The sequence below is a fragment of the Mytilus edulis genome, chromosome 12 (genome assembly GCF_963676685.1).
Source record: "Mytilus edulis chromosome 12, xbMytEdul2.2, whole genome shotgun sequence".
NCBI classification, from domain to species: Eukaryota; Metazoa; Mollusca; class Bivalvia; order Mytilida; family Mytilidae; genus Mytilus; species Mytilus edulis.
Window position 1 is genome coordinate 3,939,676 of NC_092355.1, and position 23,744 is coordinate 3,963,419.

At 31.3% G+C, this 23,744-nt stretch overlaps 1 protein-coding gene across 2 annotated transcripts in view; it reads left to right on the forward strand.

Moving 5' to 3' along the window:
• The first annotated feature begins 1,702 nt into the window (after positions 1–1,702).
• The window catches only part of LOC139499493 (MAM and LDL-receptor class A domain-containing protein 1-like), a 51,620-nt gene continuing 29,578 nt past the window's right edge, over positions 1,703–23,744 (forward strand). Inside the window, exons 1-13 of one of the 2 annotated variants that reach the window (XM_071288193.1) lie at positions 1,703–1,943; positions 6,695–6,756; positions 7,619–7,687; positions 7,924–8,016; positions 8,933–9,139; positions 10,271–10,345; positions 12,692–12,793; positions 13,445–13,535; positions 15,958–16,099; positions 16,627–16,711; positions 17,289–17,483; positions 18,155–18,281; positions 20,940–21,056. In XM_071288193.1, coding sequence (XP_071144294.1) covers positions 1,862–1,943; positions 6,695–6,756; positions 7,619–7,687; positions 7,924–8,016; positions 8,933–9,139; positions 10,271–10,345; positions 12,692–12,793; positions 13,445–13,535; positions 15,958–16,099; positions 16,627–16,711; positions 17,289–17,483; positions 18,155–18,281; positions 20,940–21,056 — 1,447 coding nt within the window. In that variant the 5' untranslated portion in view covers positions 1,703–1,861. The remainder of the gene's footprint in view (positions 1,944–6,694; positions 6,757–7,618; positions 7,688–7,923; positions 8,017–8,932; positions 9,140–10,270; positions 10,346–12,691; positions 12,794–13,444; positions 13,536–15,957; positions 16,100–16,626; positions 16,712–17,288; positions 17,484–18,154; positions 18,282–20,939; positions 21,057–23,744) is intronic. The other variant, XM_071288192.1, reaches the window with a different exon arrangement.

Below are 23,744 nucleotides of genomic sequence, written 5' to 3' on the forward strand. Positions count from 1 at the left end.
TTTTAATTCTAACTCATATTGTAATGTTGAAAATTTGATTATTGTTACCAATAGTAATTTCTCTTTTAATACTGACTAATTTTTGTTAAGTTATTTTTTTTTATAATTGTAAAAATCAATAAAATATTGTTTACACTGATTGTAGACGACAACAGTTTATCGATATTCAGATCTCAAAAATGTTAACAATTGAAGGTTCCAATAGAAATCTATTCATTTGAATGAATAAAATCAATAATAATTATTCGTATTTTAGTGAATTGCAAATTATATGTAGAGACTTTAATTATCATAGATACGATAGACAAAATAATGTTAGTACATTTAAATAGGTCTAGTTTGAAATTTAAATGCACCTTTTAGTGTTCTTAATTTGAATTACACATTATTCGTATTTATAAAATCAGTTGATTGCTGATTGCTCTCCGCTGCAAAAATAACCGTAATAAAATTAACGGTACCAATTCTCTTGCACCAGGTAACATATTTCCCAAAACGTTTCAAATGCATTTGAAAATTTATCAGTCTTAATTGTATTTAGATTCATGATCCACATTCCCGGTCCTCTTCCACAGGTCTTACCCTTTGTGTCATCAGAGTAAAAAAGGTTTTTTTAAACTGACATTGACACGTGATATATAAATCTCAAATATAAAAGGAAACGTGATGAACTTGGATAGATTAAATGCATTCATATAAGTTATTTATATAAAGAAAAGGAAATTTTAAAAAAGTTGGTGAGTACTAAAACTCAAGTTTTTCCGGCATATTTTACCAAGTAATTGCTTCTGCAAACAAACACTGCACATTAAAGGCTACAACCAGTCATTGTATTAAAATTACGACCAATAATATCTATATCCATGTAAACTGTTGACTTTGTAAAACGTTGTGTTTAAAAAAATTAATTATGTATTTGTTTCAGCTGTCTGATATTACTACTTGATATCGGCACCTAAACTAACCGTCTCAAACGTTTCGACATCTCAGTGATAGTTCTTTCTTAATTGGAAACTGCGGACGGATACTAGTTTGGAAACATATGCTGAAGGATGACAGTGACATACTATACCATAAACTAACGTGGAGGGTAACTAGTGATTCAGATGCCATGCGAACCTGATAACTGGTATTTTCAAAAGAATCAAGATTAAAAAATCTGACCCTTGATACTGAAGTCATGTATATTGAGATAGGCTGAGATATAATTCTTGACATATTCAATGGGAAAAAATGCACTTACACAAATCATAGTTCGAGTTGTAGTTCTTCATGTTTGAAAATGTAAGATTTTACAATGGTATTATAATTAGGTTGATTCATCAAAGTACACACATATATATACATATACATATATACATATCGAATGTGTTGTTATAGACATAAATATTGTGCTTAAATTTCGAATAGAATGTAATACATACTCACATAGAAACCAACATGTGTAAAATGATAAAGTTCGATCATTATCAACATCAATTTTATATGAAAAAAATAATTAAATAAAATAAAATATAGGTTTCAAAACAAATGACTTAGAGTGTAAAATAAGATGGCCAATATCTAAAAAAATATCTTTTTGCGTTTATTCGACACACTATTTTGAAATACTATATAAATACAACGCACATTTGACTATGTATTTAAATCACCTACGTCTTATTCTTTTGCAACGAAAGCATTTTAAATAATGCTAGTACACGGGTGGATGGTTCCGGCTATATAGTCAAGATTTTTAAAAACTTCATAGTGCCTTCAGTCAGAATAGAGTTGTAGAGAGAATGATGTAACCGAAAACCACAAGAAAGAAGAGACTTATACTACAGCAAACAAAAAAAATCATTTGTCTATAAATTTCAACATGAAAATAACACTGTTTTATGTGTTTGTATTTTGGACTATATGTTTGATCACTTCGCATAAAATTCCACCACAGTATTTTAGTAAGTATTATAGTTTTATTCTAATTTTGAAATGAGGTTAGATTTATACGATATATTGTAAAAATAACGTGTTTGCAATAAAAGTTTTTTTAATGCATCCACATCATTTCAGTGTATTACCTTTTTGAATTGTGCGACCGCATCCGTGTTACTAAAATCTATCATCTTTTGGAATTATGTATCGACATCATTCAAATTGATATATCATTTTGTATTTGTGTCTGCGTTATCCAATTCATCATTTGTCGTATAATGCATACACATGATTCCGAAGGAGTAAGTTTTGTTACTATGCTTTCGCGGTTTCCAGAAATTCACAAATCCGTACTTCTTCCTTTTTGTATTAAAAGAAAGACAATAAAACTCCCGTCGTTATACTGGGTATCTAAACTCAGTAATCTTTTAACAGAACAATATATAGCCCGCTTGTCAAACTGGTAAACAATTAATTAAATTATCTATCGCCTCCTGGAAGACAAAAAGTAGAAGTACAACAGCTTGCAATGTCTTGTCACCCCAGAACTTACATGCTAGTGAGGACGTATATCACATAAATCCCAGTGAACATATAGAATACTACCGAAACTAATGTTCTGCTTCATATTTACATCGATGGTGATATCCATGAATGCTTTCAAATTGGAATATATGACACATCTGAAGATTTCAACTTTCCAATCACTAACTTTTCATTTTATCATAAGTAACTAATTTTAGGTCCCATCGCATGGAATTAATATATTATCTCAAGTGGTACATTACGCCCGTGCACGTTCACAATATACATACTGCATGAGCAGATGTATGCTTTTAAAATGTTTATGATATATCTATAATAATATTAAGCATAGTATGCTGCCTATGTTGTTTATTTACAGTACTTTTAGAAGGCCATAACTGTGTTGATATTACTTGAAATATAACATTTTTATTCAATGATATATATGAAGAAAAAAATTGCAGTTAAGAACTAACCGCTTCTTTTTGTAAATTTATTTGGTTGTAATATAAAACGTGCGGTATGGGCTTTGCTCATTGTTGAAGGCCGTACGGTGACCTATAGTTGTTAATTTCTGTGTTATTTTGGTCTTTTGTGGATAGTTGTCTCATTGGCAATCATACCACATCTTCTTTTTTATATTGGCCGATGTACATTTGTATGAAGGGCGGAAATGACTAAGAGTAGCTTTCAATACTTATAATTACATTATTTTAGGTGAATCCTAAACACACGATTTCTGTAAAGTTTTTCTTTAATTTTCCTGTGTACTTTATCGTGGAAGCTCGAATCATCATGCATATTACATTTCATTTTGAAATGAAGGTAAATTTCATAATGACGCGAGATTGATGTTAGCACATCAGAATAACGTATTGTAATTAAAAATGTATATGTAATGTAATTATTAAAAAAAAATGATCTGTGTAATATTTATTTCATACAGACAAATAACCAAATATAGGCTTGATATTTTCAATGATTTGTTAGTACTAAATGGTACTATACTAATGAGATATAGTAAAAAGGAAGGAAGAAAATACTTTTATATTAGTCCACTAAGAACATATGGGAAAATATAAAATCTTTAGAAAAAAATTCAATTGTTAAACTATAAACCATTTTTGTTTTACAACAAGTATTTGATTACAAATAAAGTTGTCTTTATATTAAATTGCATGAACGGATGTATCGGATGACCCTTGCATGACAAATCTTATCGAGAGAAAAAAGGATTGTGTTACCATAATATTATGCCCAAAGATATAATTTAAATGTCCCATCAACAGGTATGTAGTTTCTATGATTTTGAATAAGTACATACAACTTTTGATAATGAATATTTTTTTTTTTGCGTCATGCATTTATACAAAGTAATTTAAACATTTGTTTAAAAAAACAATCCTGTTATTATTTTGAGTTATTCTTTAGTTTCAAAATAAACCAGATTAAAGTTGAAGCAACTATATCAAAGACAACAGAACATAACCAACAATCTATTGATAGTCCATACAATGTCTTAAGGTAGATTGATGGTATACCGCCATCTTGGATTGTACAATTACAGTACAAAATCGGTCTAGTTATTTGCCTAACTCTGCAAATTTAGACACAGATTTGCAATTCAATAGTTAGACTGTTTTTTCTATTTGAAGAAAACTTGTTAATTAATCGTATTATACAAAATATTTTAACAAATATCAATTTTTTGGTTTTAAAATAAAAAAAAATACAATAAGCCATTTAAGGGGAGATAACTCTTTTAGTACAAAATTTCTTTTTATTTTCTTAAAACATATTATAAAACCTTTCTTCTCACAATTTATTTCAAAATTCTATTTCATAGAATTTTTTTTATGCACACTAATGTGTTTTTATATGAACAAACTAACCAAATTTTGGCTATTTTCAACGACTCATAGCTTGAAAAATAGCACGGTGACCTATTCTTTTTACTTAATTTTTGAAAAGAGCATAGTAAAATCTTTATTTTGGCAAATTATAAAAAAATTCTGTCTCAAAAAATATATACTTGTGATCTACCTTAAAATTATTACATTTACATGAATAGATCACGGTAATTCTTTAGATTCAATCGAATCTGTGTTAGAACGATTTTTAACAAACATGTATGAACAAAACACACGATGTAAATAACTATTTTTAATTCCGACTGTGGTAGCTCGTTTCTAAAAAGGTGTCAATTACAATTTAAAAAGAATTAATCACCTTTAAATGTTCACCTACTACACCATAAAGGTAAAAGAGGGACAAAAGATACCAAAGGTACAGTCAAACTCATAAATCTAAAACCAACTGACAACGCCATGGCTAAAAATGAAAAAGAGAAATAGACAAACAACAGTACACATGACACAACATAGAAAACTAAAGAATAAACAACACGAACCTCTCAGGTGCTCCGGAAGGATAATAACATATTAGTCAGATGCATGTTACAGCAGAGAAAAGTAATGGTGATAGAGAATATTTAAAAGTTTTACATTCCTGTAAAAGTGAGAAACAATAAAAAGTACTAATTGTAAATAGTTATCAAAAGTACCCGGATTATAATGTAGTACGCCAGGCGCACGTTTCGTCTACATAAGACTCATCAGTGACGCTCATATCAAAATAATTATAAAGCCAAACTAGTACAAAGTTAAAGAGCATTGAGGATCCAAAATTCCAAAAAGATGTGCCAAATACGGCTAAGTTAATCTATTCCTGGGACAAGAAAATCCCTAGTTCTTCGAAAAATTCAAAGTTTTGTAAACAGGAAATTTATAAAAAAAATTACCACATAAAATGATAAATGCCATTGTGTGATTGGAAGAGGCCTTTGCTGTTACATTCATGTTCACCGAATCCACCCAAATTCTAATATTTCATTTATAACATAATAACACGTATATAAAAACTAGAAAACGTCTGAAATAAATAATCTACTATTCTTGAACTCAAAATGTGTACCAGCATTTCGTGTTTATTTGAGTATAGACGAAATCTAACTAACCATCAAAGTGACCTTCCGACTTCTGACAGTCATAAAACACGGCAAAAAGATAGATATAAATAGATAGCTATTCGCGTGCAATTGATTTTTTCTAGGTCTGTTTGATTTCATATTATAGGTTAAACAGCATGTTAACAATAGTCTTTACTTGTATAAGAATAAGTTTTTGTAAAACAAGTAACCAAAAAAAAATTGAAGTCCGAGGAAAATTCAAAACGGAAAGACCTTAATTAAATTACAAAATCAAAAGCTCAAACGCATCAAACGAATGGATTACAATTTTCATATTCTTGACTTGGTGCAGCCATTGTTTAGCTAGAAAAAATGGATTAAACCTAGTTTAATAGCTTGCTAAACCGCTCACTTGTATGACATTCGCATATTATTCTATTGACACCGTCTTATTTACCAATCAATAACCCAATCACATTGAATTTGACTTAATCAGGAACACTAACAGCAAAATATGTGAAAGCAAAAGATGAATAAGTACAGAAACATGTGAAAAGTAAATATGCCCAAAAGGGACCTCAAGTTACATGTAAGGTCAACTTTGTCTGAGAGAGTTTTTTTGAACATTTGATCGGACAATGTCAGTAAGGTATGCTAGTTGCAAGCATTTTCGAAGTCTGGAGAATCCCGGTGAACAAGTTGTAAACTTCGTTTAGAATTCCGCTTGGTTATTCACATATGGAGTATAAGTCTATAATGTTAATTAATGAAACGGGTTTATATAACATAGGTGTTGAAACGATTTTATTTGGGAAATTTTACGTTGCTTATAATGCGCATATTTATCTTTGTCGAACTTCAATAAAAGTTAAATGTTAAGGATCAATTAAATTACGAACATATTTACTAGCTTTAAGTTACATTTAAAACGTTGATATCGCTTTTTTAATTGATGTATGTGCACAAAAGACCTCAATGATATCGCCAATGACATTTGGGTTTTTTGACATGTGTACATATATTTGTATATATATATATTTTTAAGTTTGAAAGCCCTTCCTCAATGAAAACAATATTCATGGCCATTTTAATCACATTCAAAATTATTTGACTTCCGTGATTTTGAAAGAGTCAAATTTATTAAAGAGGCTATGTGCAGGGACCTTTTTTGAGACTTATAGTGTATAAAAGCTTGATATCGACTAGTCTTGGTTGGCTTAGATGCACTTGGTGGGATAGATAGAAAATTCGGAAAATCACATGCACTAAAATTTCGTTTTTCAGGAAATACCAAAGATGTAAATAATTTGAATGAACTAGAACAGCTTCTAAAAGAACGAACAAATGTAAGTATTATATGTTAAAAAATATCTAGCACGTACATGCAGTACTATAACACAGTTTAAACGAGAATGTAAGTACTAGACACAACTTAATATGATATAATGCACTTAAAAGACAAATAACCTGAATGAAAGAATATGTAAGTACGACATACCAAAACAATAATAAACTGTGAAGCTTAAAAAGATAACATGCAGGTTCAAAGGCAGCAATCAAATGATAGAACTGCTAGAGAGCAGACTTATGATACAAGATGCAAGGACAAGACAACAACCAAACATAAGTATTGTTAGACAACAGAATATCATTTCAGTAAACCATAATGTAATAACAATATTAAAACAAAGGGATTTAGTATGATTGTAAATGTGAAATCTATTCAGAATGATAAAAAGGTTAGGATGTAAACATATACTGGTCACCATGGGTCAACGAGACAACTAGCCAATCTGACTAAAGGGCAAGCTTAGAAACTACAGTCAATCAACAACAAAACACACATGGTACGATTTACAATTCACAAAATATTTATTTATTCCAAATAGGTATATAAATTTTATGTAATTAATCATGTTAATTTGGTTTTACTTTTTTTTTTTATTAACGCAGAATAAGGCAATTTTGACATCTAGATTTCTATTCAAAAAACATAAAAATGTTAAAGCAATTTGCTGTAAACCAATCTTTTCAAAACTGTCATATACGCTAGATAATTTGATAATACCATTTAGAACAAACACTTTTTTTCCTGATTTGATACTAATTTTTTTTTCTCAATTTTATTTTATTTGACCATTTTGCATTGTTACGAAAGGGATATTCTCAATATACAAAAAGTCACATATATAATAACATATTTTACAGGAAGGAAAAGATCAAAAGGAGGCAGAAGAAGCAAGGAAGACTTCTCTGCACACAGAAGAAGAAATGAAGGTAAAGATGATGAAAAACACATGTTCAACGGTTTTTGGTTACCTTTTGCAGATACAGTTTTTGAATAAAAATTGTTTTAACTATGTCTTTACTATGTAATTAAGATCATGAAACACTTTAGTGATAGTTTGACCTACTTAAATGTTTGTTTAAAAAAAAAATCATGAAATATAAAGAAAGGAAAACGATTTGCTTTCACTGTTTGTGTTTTGATTTTTCTACATAACTGTTTTTAGGAGGAACAAGAAAATAGTGATGATGAAGAAGAAATAGAAAGAGCTTCACAGGGAGCGGATGAAAGGGAGATGAATGATTACGATAGAATAAAGGTTTGGATTTATTTTATGGTACTTTTTGGTTTGATCAGTTCTTTAAGGTTTGTATAAGGATTCGGAATTTTAAATATTTTGACGTCTTGCATTACCGAGGAGTAAGTCGTCGAAATGCGCATCTGATTAAAATTGGTACCATTAATGAATTTACTATAACCAATGAGGCATACATTTAGTTAATATATTGTAATTATTGATTGATGTGCAAAAATCATTATTTGAAGTTTGAATTCGCATCAAAATCTGGGACTCCAACATAAATTCCTACATCATTCATGAAAGGGGAAATTCTAGCAAATTGCGAAAATGTTTTCTCTTCAATGATATAAACTCAAAGGAGAACATGAAAATATCTCATCAATATACTAGAAATCCAACAATCCTGACAAGTACCGATTGTCGGGTTGTTTGCATGTTGATATCGTTAGATATCAGCTGCGAGTCACAATGTGATAAATTTTGGTCAAGTGAGCGTAGCGAACTAGTTCAAAAAGGCTTCATCTTGTGGCAAGCAGCAGATATTTTACAATATAAATATACAGACAACCAGATAATCGAATTATCGGCTTGTATTAGCGTATTTTACAAGATAGAAACATTTGTTTTCATTGTTTCACAAGCAAAGCGGAAGTTGATAAGCTCGGGTTAATCGTTTCAACGTCGATTTAAACATTTTGGACGTCGGTGATATGTTTGGGTCAAAAGTATTCATGCTGGGCTAATGTATTTTACGTCACAAAGCCGTGATTGCTTTCATAAATATTGTGATCTAGTATAATCAACCATTGATGTCAATCGGTGTTGATTCTTAGAAATTCTAATTTACTAATTATGTCCTATTCTTCTAACGTTCTGTTTCTGGTTTAAATTTTGTTTTAAAATTTTATGTTGGATGGAAATTGTATTTTGTTAGGATCCACAAGAAAGACTTGGCCATAAGTTGCATACCGCCCAAACATATCTTGACAGATCAGGCAAGGTTAATGCAAGAAAAACTGAAGAAAGCATGACCACGTTTCCAGATAAGGAAAGGTTGTTGACAGAGAAAATCAACGAATGGAGAACGACAAATGAAAATGAAAAAGAGGACGCAGAAGAATTACCTGTAGATCATCCTGAGGTATATAAGATTGCTTTTAAATCTTATATTTTGTTTTGTAGGAAACAGATGAATTTGAGAATCGATTCTCCTTTAAATGACAATCTTATAAAAAATATCGGAATTCATATTATTTCGATGGGAAGGCTGCAAGACATCGGAATTCATATTATTTCGATGGGAAGGCTGCAAGACATATCTTGAATGATATGTCAGATTGAAAGCAATTCTCGTGAACGTTTGGTAAATTTTTCATTTAATTTTGGTTGAGGATGGTAAAGGTTTATTTTCGTGCAACGTGTTTTGCCATTTTTATTTCACGTGCAGCCGTGAAAAAGGTTCGTTATTCACCGTGTTTCGTGAAATCGGTAAAAAGATCAACGTACAAGAAATTTTTAATTGTTCGTTCATCGTGAAATGGCAATTTTATTTCCCGTTCTTTCGTGCAGATACCCTTTCTTCACGCCCCTCTTGGTTGATAAAATGGATTTAAAAAAATATTTTTTTGGGGAATCGACATTTTTACAAATACATTGAGAACACATGGACATTAACGCGTTAGTTGATGTTTGATTATAACGCCAAAACAGAGGTTAGCTTTTTGAATTTTCCCTTACTTGTCAAATTCATCCCAAGCCTGTAGGGTAATTGCATACATGAATTCAGCCGCTAAACGTCCCTTTGTCGAAACAAGATGATACATGAATTCAGTTCTTATTGATGAAAAGCTTAGGTCTTCGTGTAGATATAGATATGGTTTGGTTTTCAGCTTTTCATTAATTGTTTTGGTCATTTTGAAGAAATTTTGCAGGCAACATTAGTGAAATAATTAGATTTTCTATTAACAATTAAGTGTAGATTGGCTTCTATAGATTTTCAATATGCTAAACAATCTTTATATTTTCACTTTGATAATTGAGTTTCACATTTTCTGAAATGTAGAAAAAGAAAATTTGTCTAAATTTGTTTAATACAATTTTACTGCAAATTTCATTTTCAGATTTTTTTCTTTGTGTGCATGTTTCACCACTAAGAATTATAGCTTCTTTATTCGATTTTTTTACGGAATTCAAATATATCCTTAGATCTGACAATTTGATTACAGATGAACTATTTAAAGAGGAATCATCTATCTTGTTGAATTTATTTTAGGCTATTGACCCAGACGACCCTGTATCTAACCTGCTTGAAGGTATGGAAATTGAGAACAATGGACATCCTCATCTTGTAAGTATTTGTACATGTTTAATAATTTGGACTTCGGGTGAAATGAACCTAAACACGATTTGAGTAGCTTGAAATAAGAAAATAAATGTTATAGATACAGCAATCCAACAAGATCTCGAAGTTTTGTGGTATCAGACAAAATGAACAGTTCGTTGAATGCTGTTCTTTATTCTTTTAACAGTTGGCCCTTTTGTTCTCGCAATCATAATGCACCGATTGACAGTCTTTGTTACGTAAACAATTGAATTGATGCACTTATCATAGCACAATTAAAAGTCAAACTTCAATGTGTAAAAGATGTATTCTTGAAACTCAAGTCACTGAAAGACAGGACCATCTAACCTTAGCAAAAAACATTTTCATTTCAGATCAATTCTAATTGCTAAAAAAAACTCTGAAAAGTACATAAATAACCATACGAAATGTGTTACCAAATAAGCATCAAGATAACAAAAGTAATTGTTTTCACTATTTCATAAAATTTGCAATGTTCAATCAGTTTGTTTTCATCCATTAAACATTAATGAAAATAGCATGGAATAGTGCAAACGGTACTCTTTAGAAGTTTGAATTCTTAAGAAGATACTGAAACCAGTTATAAAGAGAAAATACTAATTAAAAAAATGAGGCGAAAGATACCAAAGGGACATTAACTCTCAAAAGTCGAAAATAAACTTATATGGCTGAAAAAAGAAAAAAAAATCCAAGCAGACAAACAATAGTACACAAAACACAACATATAAGGCTAACTATTGAGCAACACGAACCCAAACAAAAACTAGGGTTATCTAATGTGCTCTGAAAGTGTAAGCGCAGACCCTGGTCAACATGTGGCACTGTCCTGTTGCTCATGTTAGTACAAACCAAGTCATAAATCACATTCTGGAAAAGGGGGAATGATTGTAGTTACGATATATGGAATTGAACGTTATTATGATTAACAGGTTCAGGGACTTCACCCAGAAGATAGCCCAAGACGTACAGGGATTCCTACGACTCACTAAGACTTATACCAGAACAGATAGCACAATAATATGATAAAATATAATTATGATTTACTGAGTCAGGGACTTCATTCAGAAGAAAGTGCTAAAACGTACGGAGATTCCACCGACTCACACAGACTAATACCAGAACAGATAACACAATAATCTGTTAAAATGTAATTATAATTTACAGGTTCAGGGACTTCATCCAAAAGATAGCGCTAAAAAGTACGGGGACTCCTACGACCCACATAGACTTATACCAGAACAGATGATTAAATGTAATCATAATAAATAGGTTCAGGGATTTCATCCAGGAGATAGTGCCAAGACGTACGGTGATTCCCACGCCTCACACAGATTTATACCAGAAAAGATAGAACAATACTCTGATTAAATATAATTATAATAAACAGGTTCAGGGACTTCATCCAGAAGATAGCGCCAAGACGTACAGGGATTCCCACGATTGACACAGACTTATACCAGAACAGATAGCACAATAATCTGATTAAATGTAGTTATAATTTACAGGTCCAGGGACTTCATCCAAAAGATAGCGCTAAGACGTACGGTGATTCCCACGACTCACATAGACTTATACCAGAACAGATAGAACAATAATCTGATTAAATGTAATTATAATTAACAGGTTCAGGGACTAAATCCAGAAGATAGCACCAAGACGTACGGGGATTCCCACGACTCACACATACTTATACCAGAACAAATAGCACAATAATCTGATTAAATGTAATTATAATCAACAGTTTCAGGGACTTCATCCAGAAGATAGGGCCAATACGTACGGTGAATACCTAGACTCACATAGGCTTATACCAGAAGAGGTAGAACAATAATCTGATTAAATGTAATTATAATAAACAGGTTCAGGGACTTCATCCAGAAGATAGTGACAAGACTTATGGTGATTCCAACGCCTCACACAGACTAATACCAGAACAGATAGAACACTAATCTGATTAAATGTAATTATAATAAACAGGTTCAGGGACTTCATCAAGAAGACAGTGCTAAGATCTAAGGCGATTCCCACGACTCGCACAAACCTATACCAGAACAAATAGCGCAATAATCTGATTAAATGTAATTATGATAAACAGGTTCAAGGACTTCATCCAGAAGACAGTGCTAAGACGTACGGGGATTCCCACGACTCACACAAACTTATATCAAAACAGATAGCACAATAATCTGATTAAATGTAATTATAATTAACAGGTTTCGGTACTTCATCCAGAAGATAGCACCAAGACGTACTGTGATTCCCACGACTCACACAAACTTATACCAGAACAGATTGCACAATAATCCGATTAAATGTAATTATAATTAACAGGTTCAGGGACTTCATCCAGAAGATAGTGCCAAGACGTACGGGGATTCACACGACTCGCATAAACTTATCCCAGAACAGATAGCAGAACTTGAATTAGATTCAGTGAGTAAAGATTTTGGTATCAATGTGAAATCAAATATTGATAATAATATCTGTATCGTACCGTATTGAAATTATTGTAACATTAATGTTGCTATAAAAATAGAAATGTAAAAATATTAAGGCAATGCTCTTGAACTTTGTACTTGTTTGGTTTTACAACTATTTTGATCTGAGCGTCACTGATGAGTCTTATGTAGACGAAACGCGCGTCTGGCGTAATAAATTATAATCCTGGTACCTTTGATAGCTATTAGAAGCTTATATCCGTCTCATTAATATCTTAGAAGCTTATACCTGTCTAAATAAGTAGGACGTAGTCATTTATTTGTAAAAAAATCAGATTAAAGACAGCTAACGGTGCATATTATGGCTTCACGTCTTTTAAACAAAACCGTGATACTATAAAAAAATATAAATTACTAATAAACAGAATATATAAACTCATCATAGATACCAGGATTGAAATGTTGACTCATCAGTTTTTGATATCGCCTCATGGAGTGATTTATATGACTGAATATGAAAATGACAACATTTATTATTAAGGGATTTCTGTCTCTTATTTCATCCAATTCGCAACGTCAAAATCCACATTGATAAAATTTGATGATTCTTGACATAATACCATATGGCATAATATATATTTTCCAGGAAGATTCCGGCTCAAGAAAGAGAAATTTTTACACTAATACAAATTATCTTTGGAAAAAAAGAATTGTTCCTTATAGAATATATAACATGTGTAAGTACTGAACTCTTTTTACAACACTTGTATTCATAGTGTCACTAGTTGCTCCCTATGGAGAATATAACATGCATGTTTAATACGTAATTCTTTTTCCAAATTTGAAAACTATTAGTCACGGAGAGTAGGGCAGTTTTACAAAGTAATTTTTCAGTGGCAGTAATAACACTAGAACTTTCGTTGAAACAAACTAGTTTTGGTGAAACAATGGCCAAATCATCTTTTTGAAATGTTTAATATCCTGTCAAATTTGGTATAAAATGCAAATGAAGATAATATTTCACTATTTCTGTCAGATTAATTGAAATCTGTCAAAACATTTACTTTGTTAAATATTATTATGGCAAGTTTATGTTACTTGTATATGCCAATTTATGGTGGTATCACTATGGGTGTCTTCCGTCACCTGAATTGTAAAGAACAGAGAACCTCAGGTCCAGATTTTCTATCTAGTTAGCAAAATTGTGATGCAGGAATGAAGATATTAAATGTGAATTTTCATTTAAAAGAACCAATTTATAGGAATATAACTTATGAATATTAATATTTTTACAAGTGTAGATTATTTTTGGTTGTTTTTAAATGTTTTTAAATTGGCTTTTTTAGGGGAGGTAACTCTAAAACAGTGGATTTTCTGAAGGAATCTACACGGATTTTTCCTATTTTGTATTTTTAGCTTCAAAAAACGTACGGTGATCCTATCTTTTCTTTCTGATATTCTCAGGTAGCAATAAACAGTTAGGAAAAAATATCTAAATTTTCCCTCATGAATTTTACCATCCCCTTTTCATTGCTTTCTTGCAATATCAAGCTTACTGTTTGTGTCATATATGTGCATATGCATGGAATCAAAATCTTCCATATCCTTTATATAAAATGGTAAAATATAGTGTCTTTTGGGTGTATCCATGGCAACAATCTGCATTTATTTGCTATAAAATATTGCAAAAAGTGGGGAAAAGATGTCACATATTTCCCCACAATTTGACTAAAAGTAGAATTTCAATCGCTTGAAGTAATACCTTTTCTGAAGCTGTATACATATATCTTTCAGTTAATCCAATGAAAATTATATGTCTTTCGTCTCATTTGTTTTGTAAATAAACTCATCATAGACCAAGACTAAATTTAGTATATATGCCAGACGCGCGTTTCGTCTACAAAAGACTCATCAGTGACGCTCGAATCCAAAAAAGTTAAAAAGGCCAAATAAAATACGACGTTGAAGAGCATTGAGGACTAAAATTCCTAAACTTTTTGGCAAATACAGCTAAAGTAATCTATGCCTGAGGAAGAAAAGCCTTAGTATTTCAAATAATTCAAAAATTTGTAAACAGTAAATTTATAAATATAACCATATCAATGACAATTCATGTCAGCACAAAAAGTGCTGACTAATAAGCTTGTGATACCCTCGGGGAAATAAATCTCCACCAGCAGTGGCATCGACCCAGTGGTTGTAAATAAACTCATCATAGATAGCAGGACTAAATTTAGTATATACGCCATACGCGCGTTTGATCTACAAAAGACTCATCAGTGACGCTCGAATCCAAAAAAGTTAAAAAGGCCAAATAAAGTACGAAGTTCTAAAATTGCGTCAAAAACTTCGAGTAGAAAAAAAGTGTTTGTAAACATTACATTTATTTCTGGACCGATGGCTTGTCTAGCTATGAAAATACTAAGAGTCAAACAGAATAACCAATAAAACATGATAAAAAAATAATCTTAATGTTTGAAGGCTAAATAAGTACTCAGCTGTCTAAAAATTAATTTTATTACACAATAACTTTCATGTTTGAAAAATCCACCGGGGCCAAAATGCGAAACTAAACTCTTTACTGTGTTTTGCTACCTCAAAGCATTGTCTCAAAGCTGTCTTTTTCTAATTTATTTTACAATTCTATCATTTTCTTTACTTTCTAATCACAAAATGGTGGTTTTTCCATATACTTCCTATTATATTTCGGTTTGTGCAGTATTGTTCGTTTTAGACGATCCGACTTATATTAATTTGCTTGTTGGTTATTTCTTTAGACTCTTATATATGTATCCAAAATTCGTGTATTTGGTTTTGATGTTCTATTTGGTATTCTGATAGGATTGTGTTTTGTCGTTGTTCTTCTCTTATATTAAATGCGTTTCCCTCAGTTTTAGTTTGTTACCCCGATTTTGTTTTTTGTCCATGGATTTATGAGTTTTGAACAGCAGTATACTACTGTTGCCTTTATTTATATACACGCGCATGCTTTTTCTCATAACCAAGGAATCAAGAGTGAACAAAAATATAATAGTGCTTCTATTAACACAAATTGGTTCTCATGAAAATAAAGGAATTAACGTCTGAAATTTACATCTAATTATCTTTTATTTGGTCAAAAACATACCATTTGTTTAACATTTGCTTTTTTAATTGCAGCCACAAGTTCTATAACAGTTATTAACAAAGCCATTAAACAGTTTCATGACTTTACATGTATCAAATGGGTAACAACCTCTGACCCCTTGTTCAACCCAACAGAACTCGGACACCAGAATGTTATAACCTTTATAAATGCAAAGTAAGTAATTGAATGTAGGAACGGTTTGATATGTAAAATCAAAAGTTTTCATTCATTGTTTTAACTTTTCATTTGAAAATGTTAAATAAATCCTTACGTTCGATTTTGTCTTGTTTAATTGAATTGCCCCTTTTCCCTAAACTAAGGGAACAGTATGAACTTTGAAAGGAGCAAGATCAGGTGCATCGACAGGTAAACTGTCTAGTGCTATGCTTGCACCACCCGTGATTTAAATCCAGACTCGGTCTTGTTCACTAAAGAATTGATCAAACCCAGATCAACTACCGTCACTGTGTTTATTAGTAAGATACAACTGGTGGATTTCTGTATGTACAATACTATGATTGAACTTGATGAAAATGCAACATTTTCTTGCCTGTGACCACACAGTTACATCCCCCGAGACGAAACAACAACAAACAAACAGTCCCAAAAAGAACCTAACCAAACAAACAACATCCTCCCTTAAAAAAAAAAGAGCGAAAAAAAACCAAAATATTTTAAGTCTCGTATTCTTGAATTTTCAGAGGTTGTTGGTCCTACGTTGGAAATGTGAATCCTAAAAGAAACAACATACAGTATCTAGGCTTGGCAGAACCAGGTTGTATAAGTGTAAGTATGTCCAATGAAATGCATGCAACTCCATTCAGAAGACCAATTATCACAATGTTTTGCACGTGTTTAAATAGTTTTAATAACTACTAGTATGTTGTTTCATTTCAAATTTTTAACAAACAAAAAATTTAAAATTCAAATGCGGGCAATGACGATTTTATTTACACCTATCAGAGATTGAACTTTAGAAAATAGATTCCCAATGGGCAATAAAAAACTACCAAATGAATATAATTTAGACAAATATAATTTTGTAGTAAATTTTTACCAAGGATTTTATGCATTGGAGCATATTTCATTGAAACATGGTATCGTCCGGGTTAATTCCACGAAAGAAAATAACTCCATATAGGTATATAAACGTTATATGTCAAATCGGAAGCTAAAATATATTTCTTTACAAAAGTGTATGCACTCATTAGTAGTAACACTGGTGACCATCACTAAGAACAAAGGGTGTCTTTTGTAAGTAATATATACATTTCAACAATTTCATCACATTTGGTTTTTTTTTTATTATTTTTTCTTGTCCAATAATTATCAAGTTAAAATTAAGAAAATGCTTTATTTACAGGTTGGTACATCTGTTCATGAAATGTTACATGCCATTGGAGGAAAACATGAACAATCTAGAGCTGATCGTGATAACTACATCACAATAGAATGGCCAAACGTAAAGAAAGGACGGAACAATAACAACATGGTGAAGGCTAACACACAAGACAATAATCCTTATGATGCAGAATCAGCCATGCAGTACAGTTTGTATGTAAGTATGTCTACAGTTTAAGAAAAAAAATATGAGTAAAAAAGATGTGGACCAAGGTGAATAGTTTGTTGAAACTAAAATATTACATAAACAATCAAAGTACATATTGAAGATATTTTCTCTAATTTTTGTGCTATTTTCTGACCGGTGTGAGAAAAATATTTCTCCTAACTAGTGAAAAATCTGTTCTCGGCAAATGATTGGTTGAAGTTTAATTGCGACGTTAAATTTTCTTGTTTTCTTTTGCATTTTCTTATTATGACGTCATTAAAAAGGCGACCATACCTGACGTCACATCAAAAGTACCCAACTTTCTTTAAATCTTTAAAAAGGAAGGATAAAAATCATAAGAGAAATAGATTCCACCACTGTAACTCGTGTATTACGATATTTCTCCACTCTCACCAGTTAAATTTTAATTATTTGAAAAGCTCCACAAGCTTCGCGCTTTAAATATTATAATTTAACTGTCTCGGTTGGAGAAATATCGTAATATGCTCTTTGTAGATGTGGAATCTATATCTACTAATGTGTCTTCTTTTGCACTACATGACAAATTTTAGATTGTATTGTATGTTTGTTGTATACCGGTATGATATATGTATACACGTTAGTTTGGTGTTCAATGACATCATTTGATACGGGACTTATTAGCAATTTATGCTTTTCAGGCTTTTTCAACCAATGGTAAAAAAACTATTCAGTTTAAAGATCAAAGATTAGAGTTTTTGGCGGATTCAGCTGATGGTTTAGAGTTCTATGATATACAAGATGTTACTGATGCCTACAAATGTACAGGTAAGTGTAGAGTTCTATGATATACAAGATGTTACTGATGCCTATAAATGTACAGGTAAGTGTAGAGTTTTATGATACGCAAGATGTTACTGATGCCTATAAATGTACAGGTAAATGTAAAGTTCGATGTTACTGATGCTTATAAATGTACAGGTAAGCTAGGAGTTCTATGATATACAAGATGTTACTGATGCCTATAAATGTACAGGTAAGTTTAAAGTTCTATGATACGCAAGATGTTACTGATGCCTATAAATGTACAGGTAAATGTAAAGTTCTATGATATACAAGATGTTACTGATGCTTATAAATGTACAGGTAAGTTTAGAGTTCTATGATACACAAGATGTTACTGATGCCTATAGATGTACAGGTAAATGTAAAGTTCTATGATATACAAGATGTTACTGATGCTTACAAATGTACAGATTAGTGTAGAGTTCTATGATATACAAGATGTTACTGATGCCTATAAATGTATAGGTACATGTAAAGTTCTATGATATACAAGATGTTACTGATGCTTACAAATGTACAGGTAAGTGTAGAGTTCTATGATACACAAGATGTTACTGATGCCTATAAATGTACAGGTAAGTGTAGAGTTCTATGATACACAAGATGTTACTGATGCTTACAAATGTACAGATTAGTGTAGAGTTCTATGATACACAAGATGTTACTGATGCCTATAAATGTACAGGTAAATGTAAAGTTCTATGATATACAAGATGTTACTGATGCTTACAAATGTACAGATTAGTGTAGAGTTCTATGATATACAAAATGTTACTAATGCCTATAAATGTACAGGTAAGTGTAGAGTTCTATGATACGCAAGATGTTACTGATGTCTATAAATGTACAGGTAAATGTAAAGTTCTATGATATACAAGATGTTACTGATGTTTATAAATGTACAGGTAAGTTTAGAGTTCTATGATACGCAAGATGTTACTGATGTCTATAAATGTACAGGTAAATGTAAAGTTCTATGATATACAAGATGTTACTGATGTTTATAAATGTACAGGTAAGTTTAGAGTTCTATGATATACAAGATGTTACTGATGCCTATAAATGTACTGGTAAGTTTAGAGGTCTATGATATGCAAGATGTTACGTATATGCATGAAATATTATGAATTTGTTGCCACTATTTTCTCAAATTTGGAAAATCTTCTAAAATATTTTTTTTTCTTCCTTTCCTCGTTTTTTTCTTCGCCATAAATGGCATTTTCTTTTACGTTTTCAGCTTTACAAATATACAATATATCGTGAGGCGTCACACCTTTGAGCAAATGTAAACAATTTGGCATGTGTCATGTTCATTTCAGTTGTTCGTCCTTTTGTTGAATCAATTTTTGTATTGTCAATCCATCAAACTCAACATATAATGAATATAAAAAAGTCTAGCATTTTTGATGATACAATCCTTGCTATATTCGTTTGTTTTCTAATCAGTGCGGTTCTTCAAAAAGTAAAAAAAAATAGACTTACAATAAGAAATTTGTATCTACGATTGATTCCAATTTTTTAAAAATAAAAATATTTGTCTACGGATACGATGCGTTAAATCTTTCAATTGAGATATCAAAAGTTTTGATTTTACAGCAAAAATGAAAAGATTGTGATTGAAGATTTTGCAGTTGATCTTTATAAATTTTAAGTATCCACATCTGATTGGCACCGGTGGTTGAATATATTAATGACATGGCTACATATTTTTACATAAAATGCAGAATTGAGACTGACGAAATCGTATTATTTTCAAAAGAGGCTGTGAATTGAATACACTATTACCTAAAATATAGCATTTCTACAAATTTGTTCAAATATCAGCTTTTAGCTATTTATTGGCAAGTAGAATATTTTTGCTAAAAAAATATAAACACCATGCACATGCGTTAGGTTCTAGCATCAATAATGCAGGCAAAATTACCGAAATCTTCACAACCTTAGCATTTGTGCCAATTTGTAGACGAATTTTGTTTGTCTAAAGTTGGATTGAAATTGTGGCACATTCCATGGATTTTGTATATTATACGAATTGAGCGTCTTAAATGGGTAATTTCAGTCTTTTTTATTAACTTATTGAATCGACTGGAGAAGACACTCAATTACTTAAAAATGTAAAAAATATGTCATAAGATTTACATTTGTACCTTAAAATGTAGGCCAAAATTAGCATTTACCGGATCTTCTCCTTTGAAGTTATAACTAATTGTAATACGTCATCAGAAATAAAAGGAAAGCATTACCATGTTCAATTTCATCATGATATACAATTTGTAGAAATATAAATCTTAATAATAGTTTTTGATTGTTGTTAATTATCTTGATGCAGTATTGAAGGTCATAACATGTCAAAAGATGTTCTATCAGTTATCAGAAATCATGCGCAGGTGATCTTCCAATATAATCTAACATAATACCTTGTTTGCCTCAAATGCCAACAATTGCTTTAAAAAATAAAGGATACTAAATAATGCTTGTATGACAAAATGGTGTTAAAATATATTGAAGCAGGTTAAAGATTCGAGATTGTCTTTTATTGTTTTTACATAAAAAATGTGAATCTAAACAATAGAAATGTATCTTTGGAAGTCACACATAACTATTGATATGTTTTTTTTTTTTACAATTATTCATTTGTAGACCACTGCACAAACATACCTAACTGTCAAAATGGTGGCTTTCTTAATTTTCAATGTACATGTACTTGTCCAGATGTCCTAACTGGTACTATCTGTGAAGGAACTGTCTCTAATAGTCGTAAGTAACCACTTGTAATGCATTTTTTTAGATGAGATTCAGTGTTATCCATTGTTAAACAAAAAATCAGAATACAAATAAAGTGAATCATAAAAAAACTTCAGAAGGAGATGTCATAAGTATTACAACTTATAAATGATACGGACGCATGCACTTTATGAAGTGTTATTTTGTTTTAGTACTTGGTCGATACCTTTTTTTTTATATCTTCGACATTTTATTGTGAAAGAAATTCATCCTCAGATGTCGATAAAGGACCAGACGTCGATCTGAGTCTTACATATACAACAAGTTTATTCTATTTAAAAACAATGATTTCATATTAATAAGGACGATTGGTTTTGCTATAGTCGCGGACTATCAAGACATCTTTTTTTCTAAAATCATCTTTCACAAACTATCTACAAAAACAATACACGGGTCCTACAACCTAGAATATCTCGGATCTCGAACCGAATTCAACCGTTGTACATAGCTACCTCCCCGCGAAACAAATATATATAATAAAATCCACTGATTGAATTCATTTCGGTACCTCTGCATATTTGAAACAATACAAAACCTTTTCTTATATAATATTTCTTGATATGAAAACTTCAACTTAAACGTATTACTTGTAATCTTCAACTTTCTCTCCTCCCTTGATATCAAGTTAGTAACGGAATGAAACCAATAATCAATGATTTAAATTTGGCCGTAAAAAGAAACAGTTTTGTCATGACCGTAGCTTGACTATTACAATACAATGTATACAGATATGAAATGAACAGAGACCGCTACCTCTTACTGAAAATGAGTTTTTCCATTATAGATCTCATTTACCTTTTCTACTTCACTCACAGAATCATACACCATAATGCTCTTTCTCACACACAGACTCGTAGGTCAACCATATTTATTGTTCATGAAATATTTAACACAAAACCAATATCTCCGAAAACGTCAATTTATGACTTCTATCATACTACTTCTGGAAATGCATCTAATGTATATCAGGTCGTACTGCCATACATTTTCGTTATCTTGTATACATATGAGGTTAATGCAATTCAGTTTTATGTTAACATTTCCAAATATCGAAAATCTTGTACCGAAATTATAAAAATATGCATACTTCTCAAATTCTAGAAAATGGTTATTCCAGTTTAAAATAATAATCAACTAAAACAATGGAATATAAAAATGTATACATGAAATGTAAGAATTAATGAAGTTCATCAACTTGAAATAGCAGTAACATCATTTATTACGCTAGTATCAATATCTGTACTCTATAAACTAACTTCAATCAGGGACATTTTACTCCAGTCATAATGAGTTTTTTTTCAACATGTTTCAGTCATTTATACTGTTTAATAAGCGACAGTATGACTCCCACGCGCTTCTGCAGACGCTACATATATGAACTATAGGTAATCATTTCAGGAAGCGGCGGAATAATTTTTACACGCCCGATCTGGGATAATGATCATATTCTATCAGACGCGGTGGCCTTTCTTTTTCAAATTGTGTTGCGTTAATATTCAGATCAAAAATGTTCATTTGACGTGCATCCTGTGCTGGTTTATGTGTTCCGTTCACTATCTTACACGCCAGTAACGTTTGATTCTACATTTTCAATCATTTAACGGTCTAGTGTCGATTCAGGTGTTGAAAAGTTATTATCTCGGAACGCACTGGTTTATGACTCTTTTGTATCATCGATATTTGACAACTTATTTTCGGACAAAATCAGGTCGTTGCATGGACTATTGTTTTCACTGTGATCAATGTAATGGTTTGGTATTGACCTGTGTCCTGGTTTGTGTACATATGCCGGCTTTAATCGGTTTACATGATTTGATGATACAGTTTTAGATGTTGTCCTATCTTCAATAGATACCAGGATTAAATAGAGTATTTTCGCCAGACGAGCTTTTCGTCTACAAAAGACTTAAATAAAGGCAACAATAGTATACTGCTGTTCAAAACTCGTAAATCTATGCACAAAAAAAAAACAAAATCGGGGTAACAAACTAAAAGTGAGGGAAACGCATTAAATATAAGAGGAGAACAACGACATTAAAATGTAACACATACAGCAACGGACTAAGCATTAGACAAAATCCGATGAGAATAACCAATATAACATCAAAACCAAATACATGAATTTGGGATAGTTAACAGTGACAATCGAATCAGAAAAAGTTGAAATGGCAATGTATACAAGTGTGTACTTTCACATTCATCAACCATGTATGGGCCTGTAAATGGGTACGTACGTTGATTAGCTTTGTATAGATATATTTCAAAAATTGTTTGTAATTCTGGAAGAATAAATGCTACCTACATATGAATATTCTAATGCAATTATTTTGTAACAGTTGTTCTGATTGGATGACATCAAACGTAAAATTCTCTATCTCCTTGTCTGTAACTAAGGAAGCCGACATTTTGAATTTCGGAATGTATTGACATGTTATTTCTACAATAATAAACAAAAAAAACTCACTTGTTGCGCCTAAAAATCTTCTTTTTATAAAATTTTATTACATTCTGAAGCGGCACAGAAGCCAGAAAACGTCCGGTGTTTATGTTTGACGCCGGAAGCATACCTATGACGTCACCTAGTGTAGGGACCAAAGAAGATAACATCTTTTCGCGGAATTTTCTTCAATGAAGCTTTTACACTGAAATAAGGATTGAAAT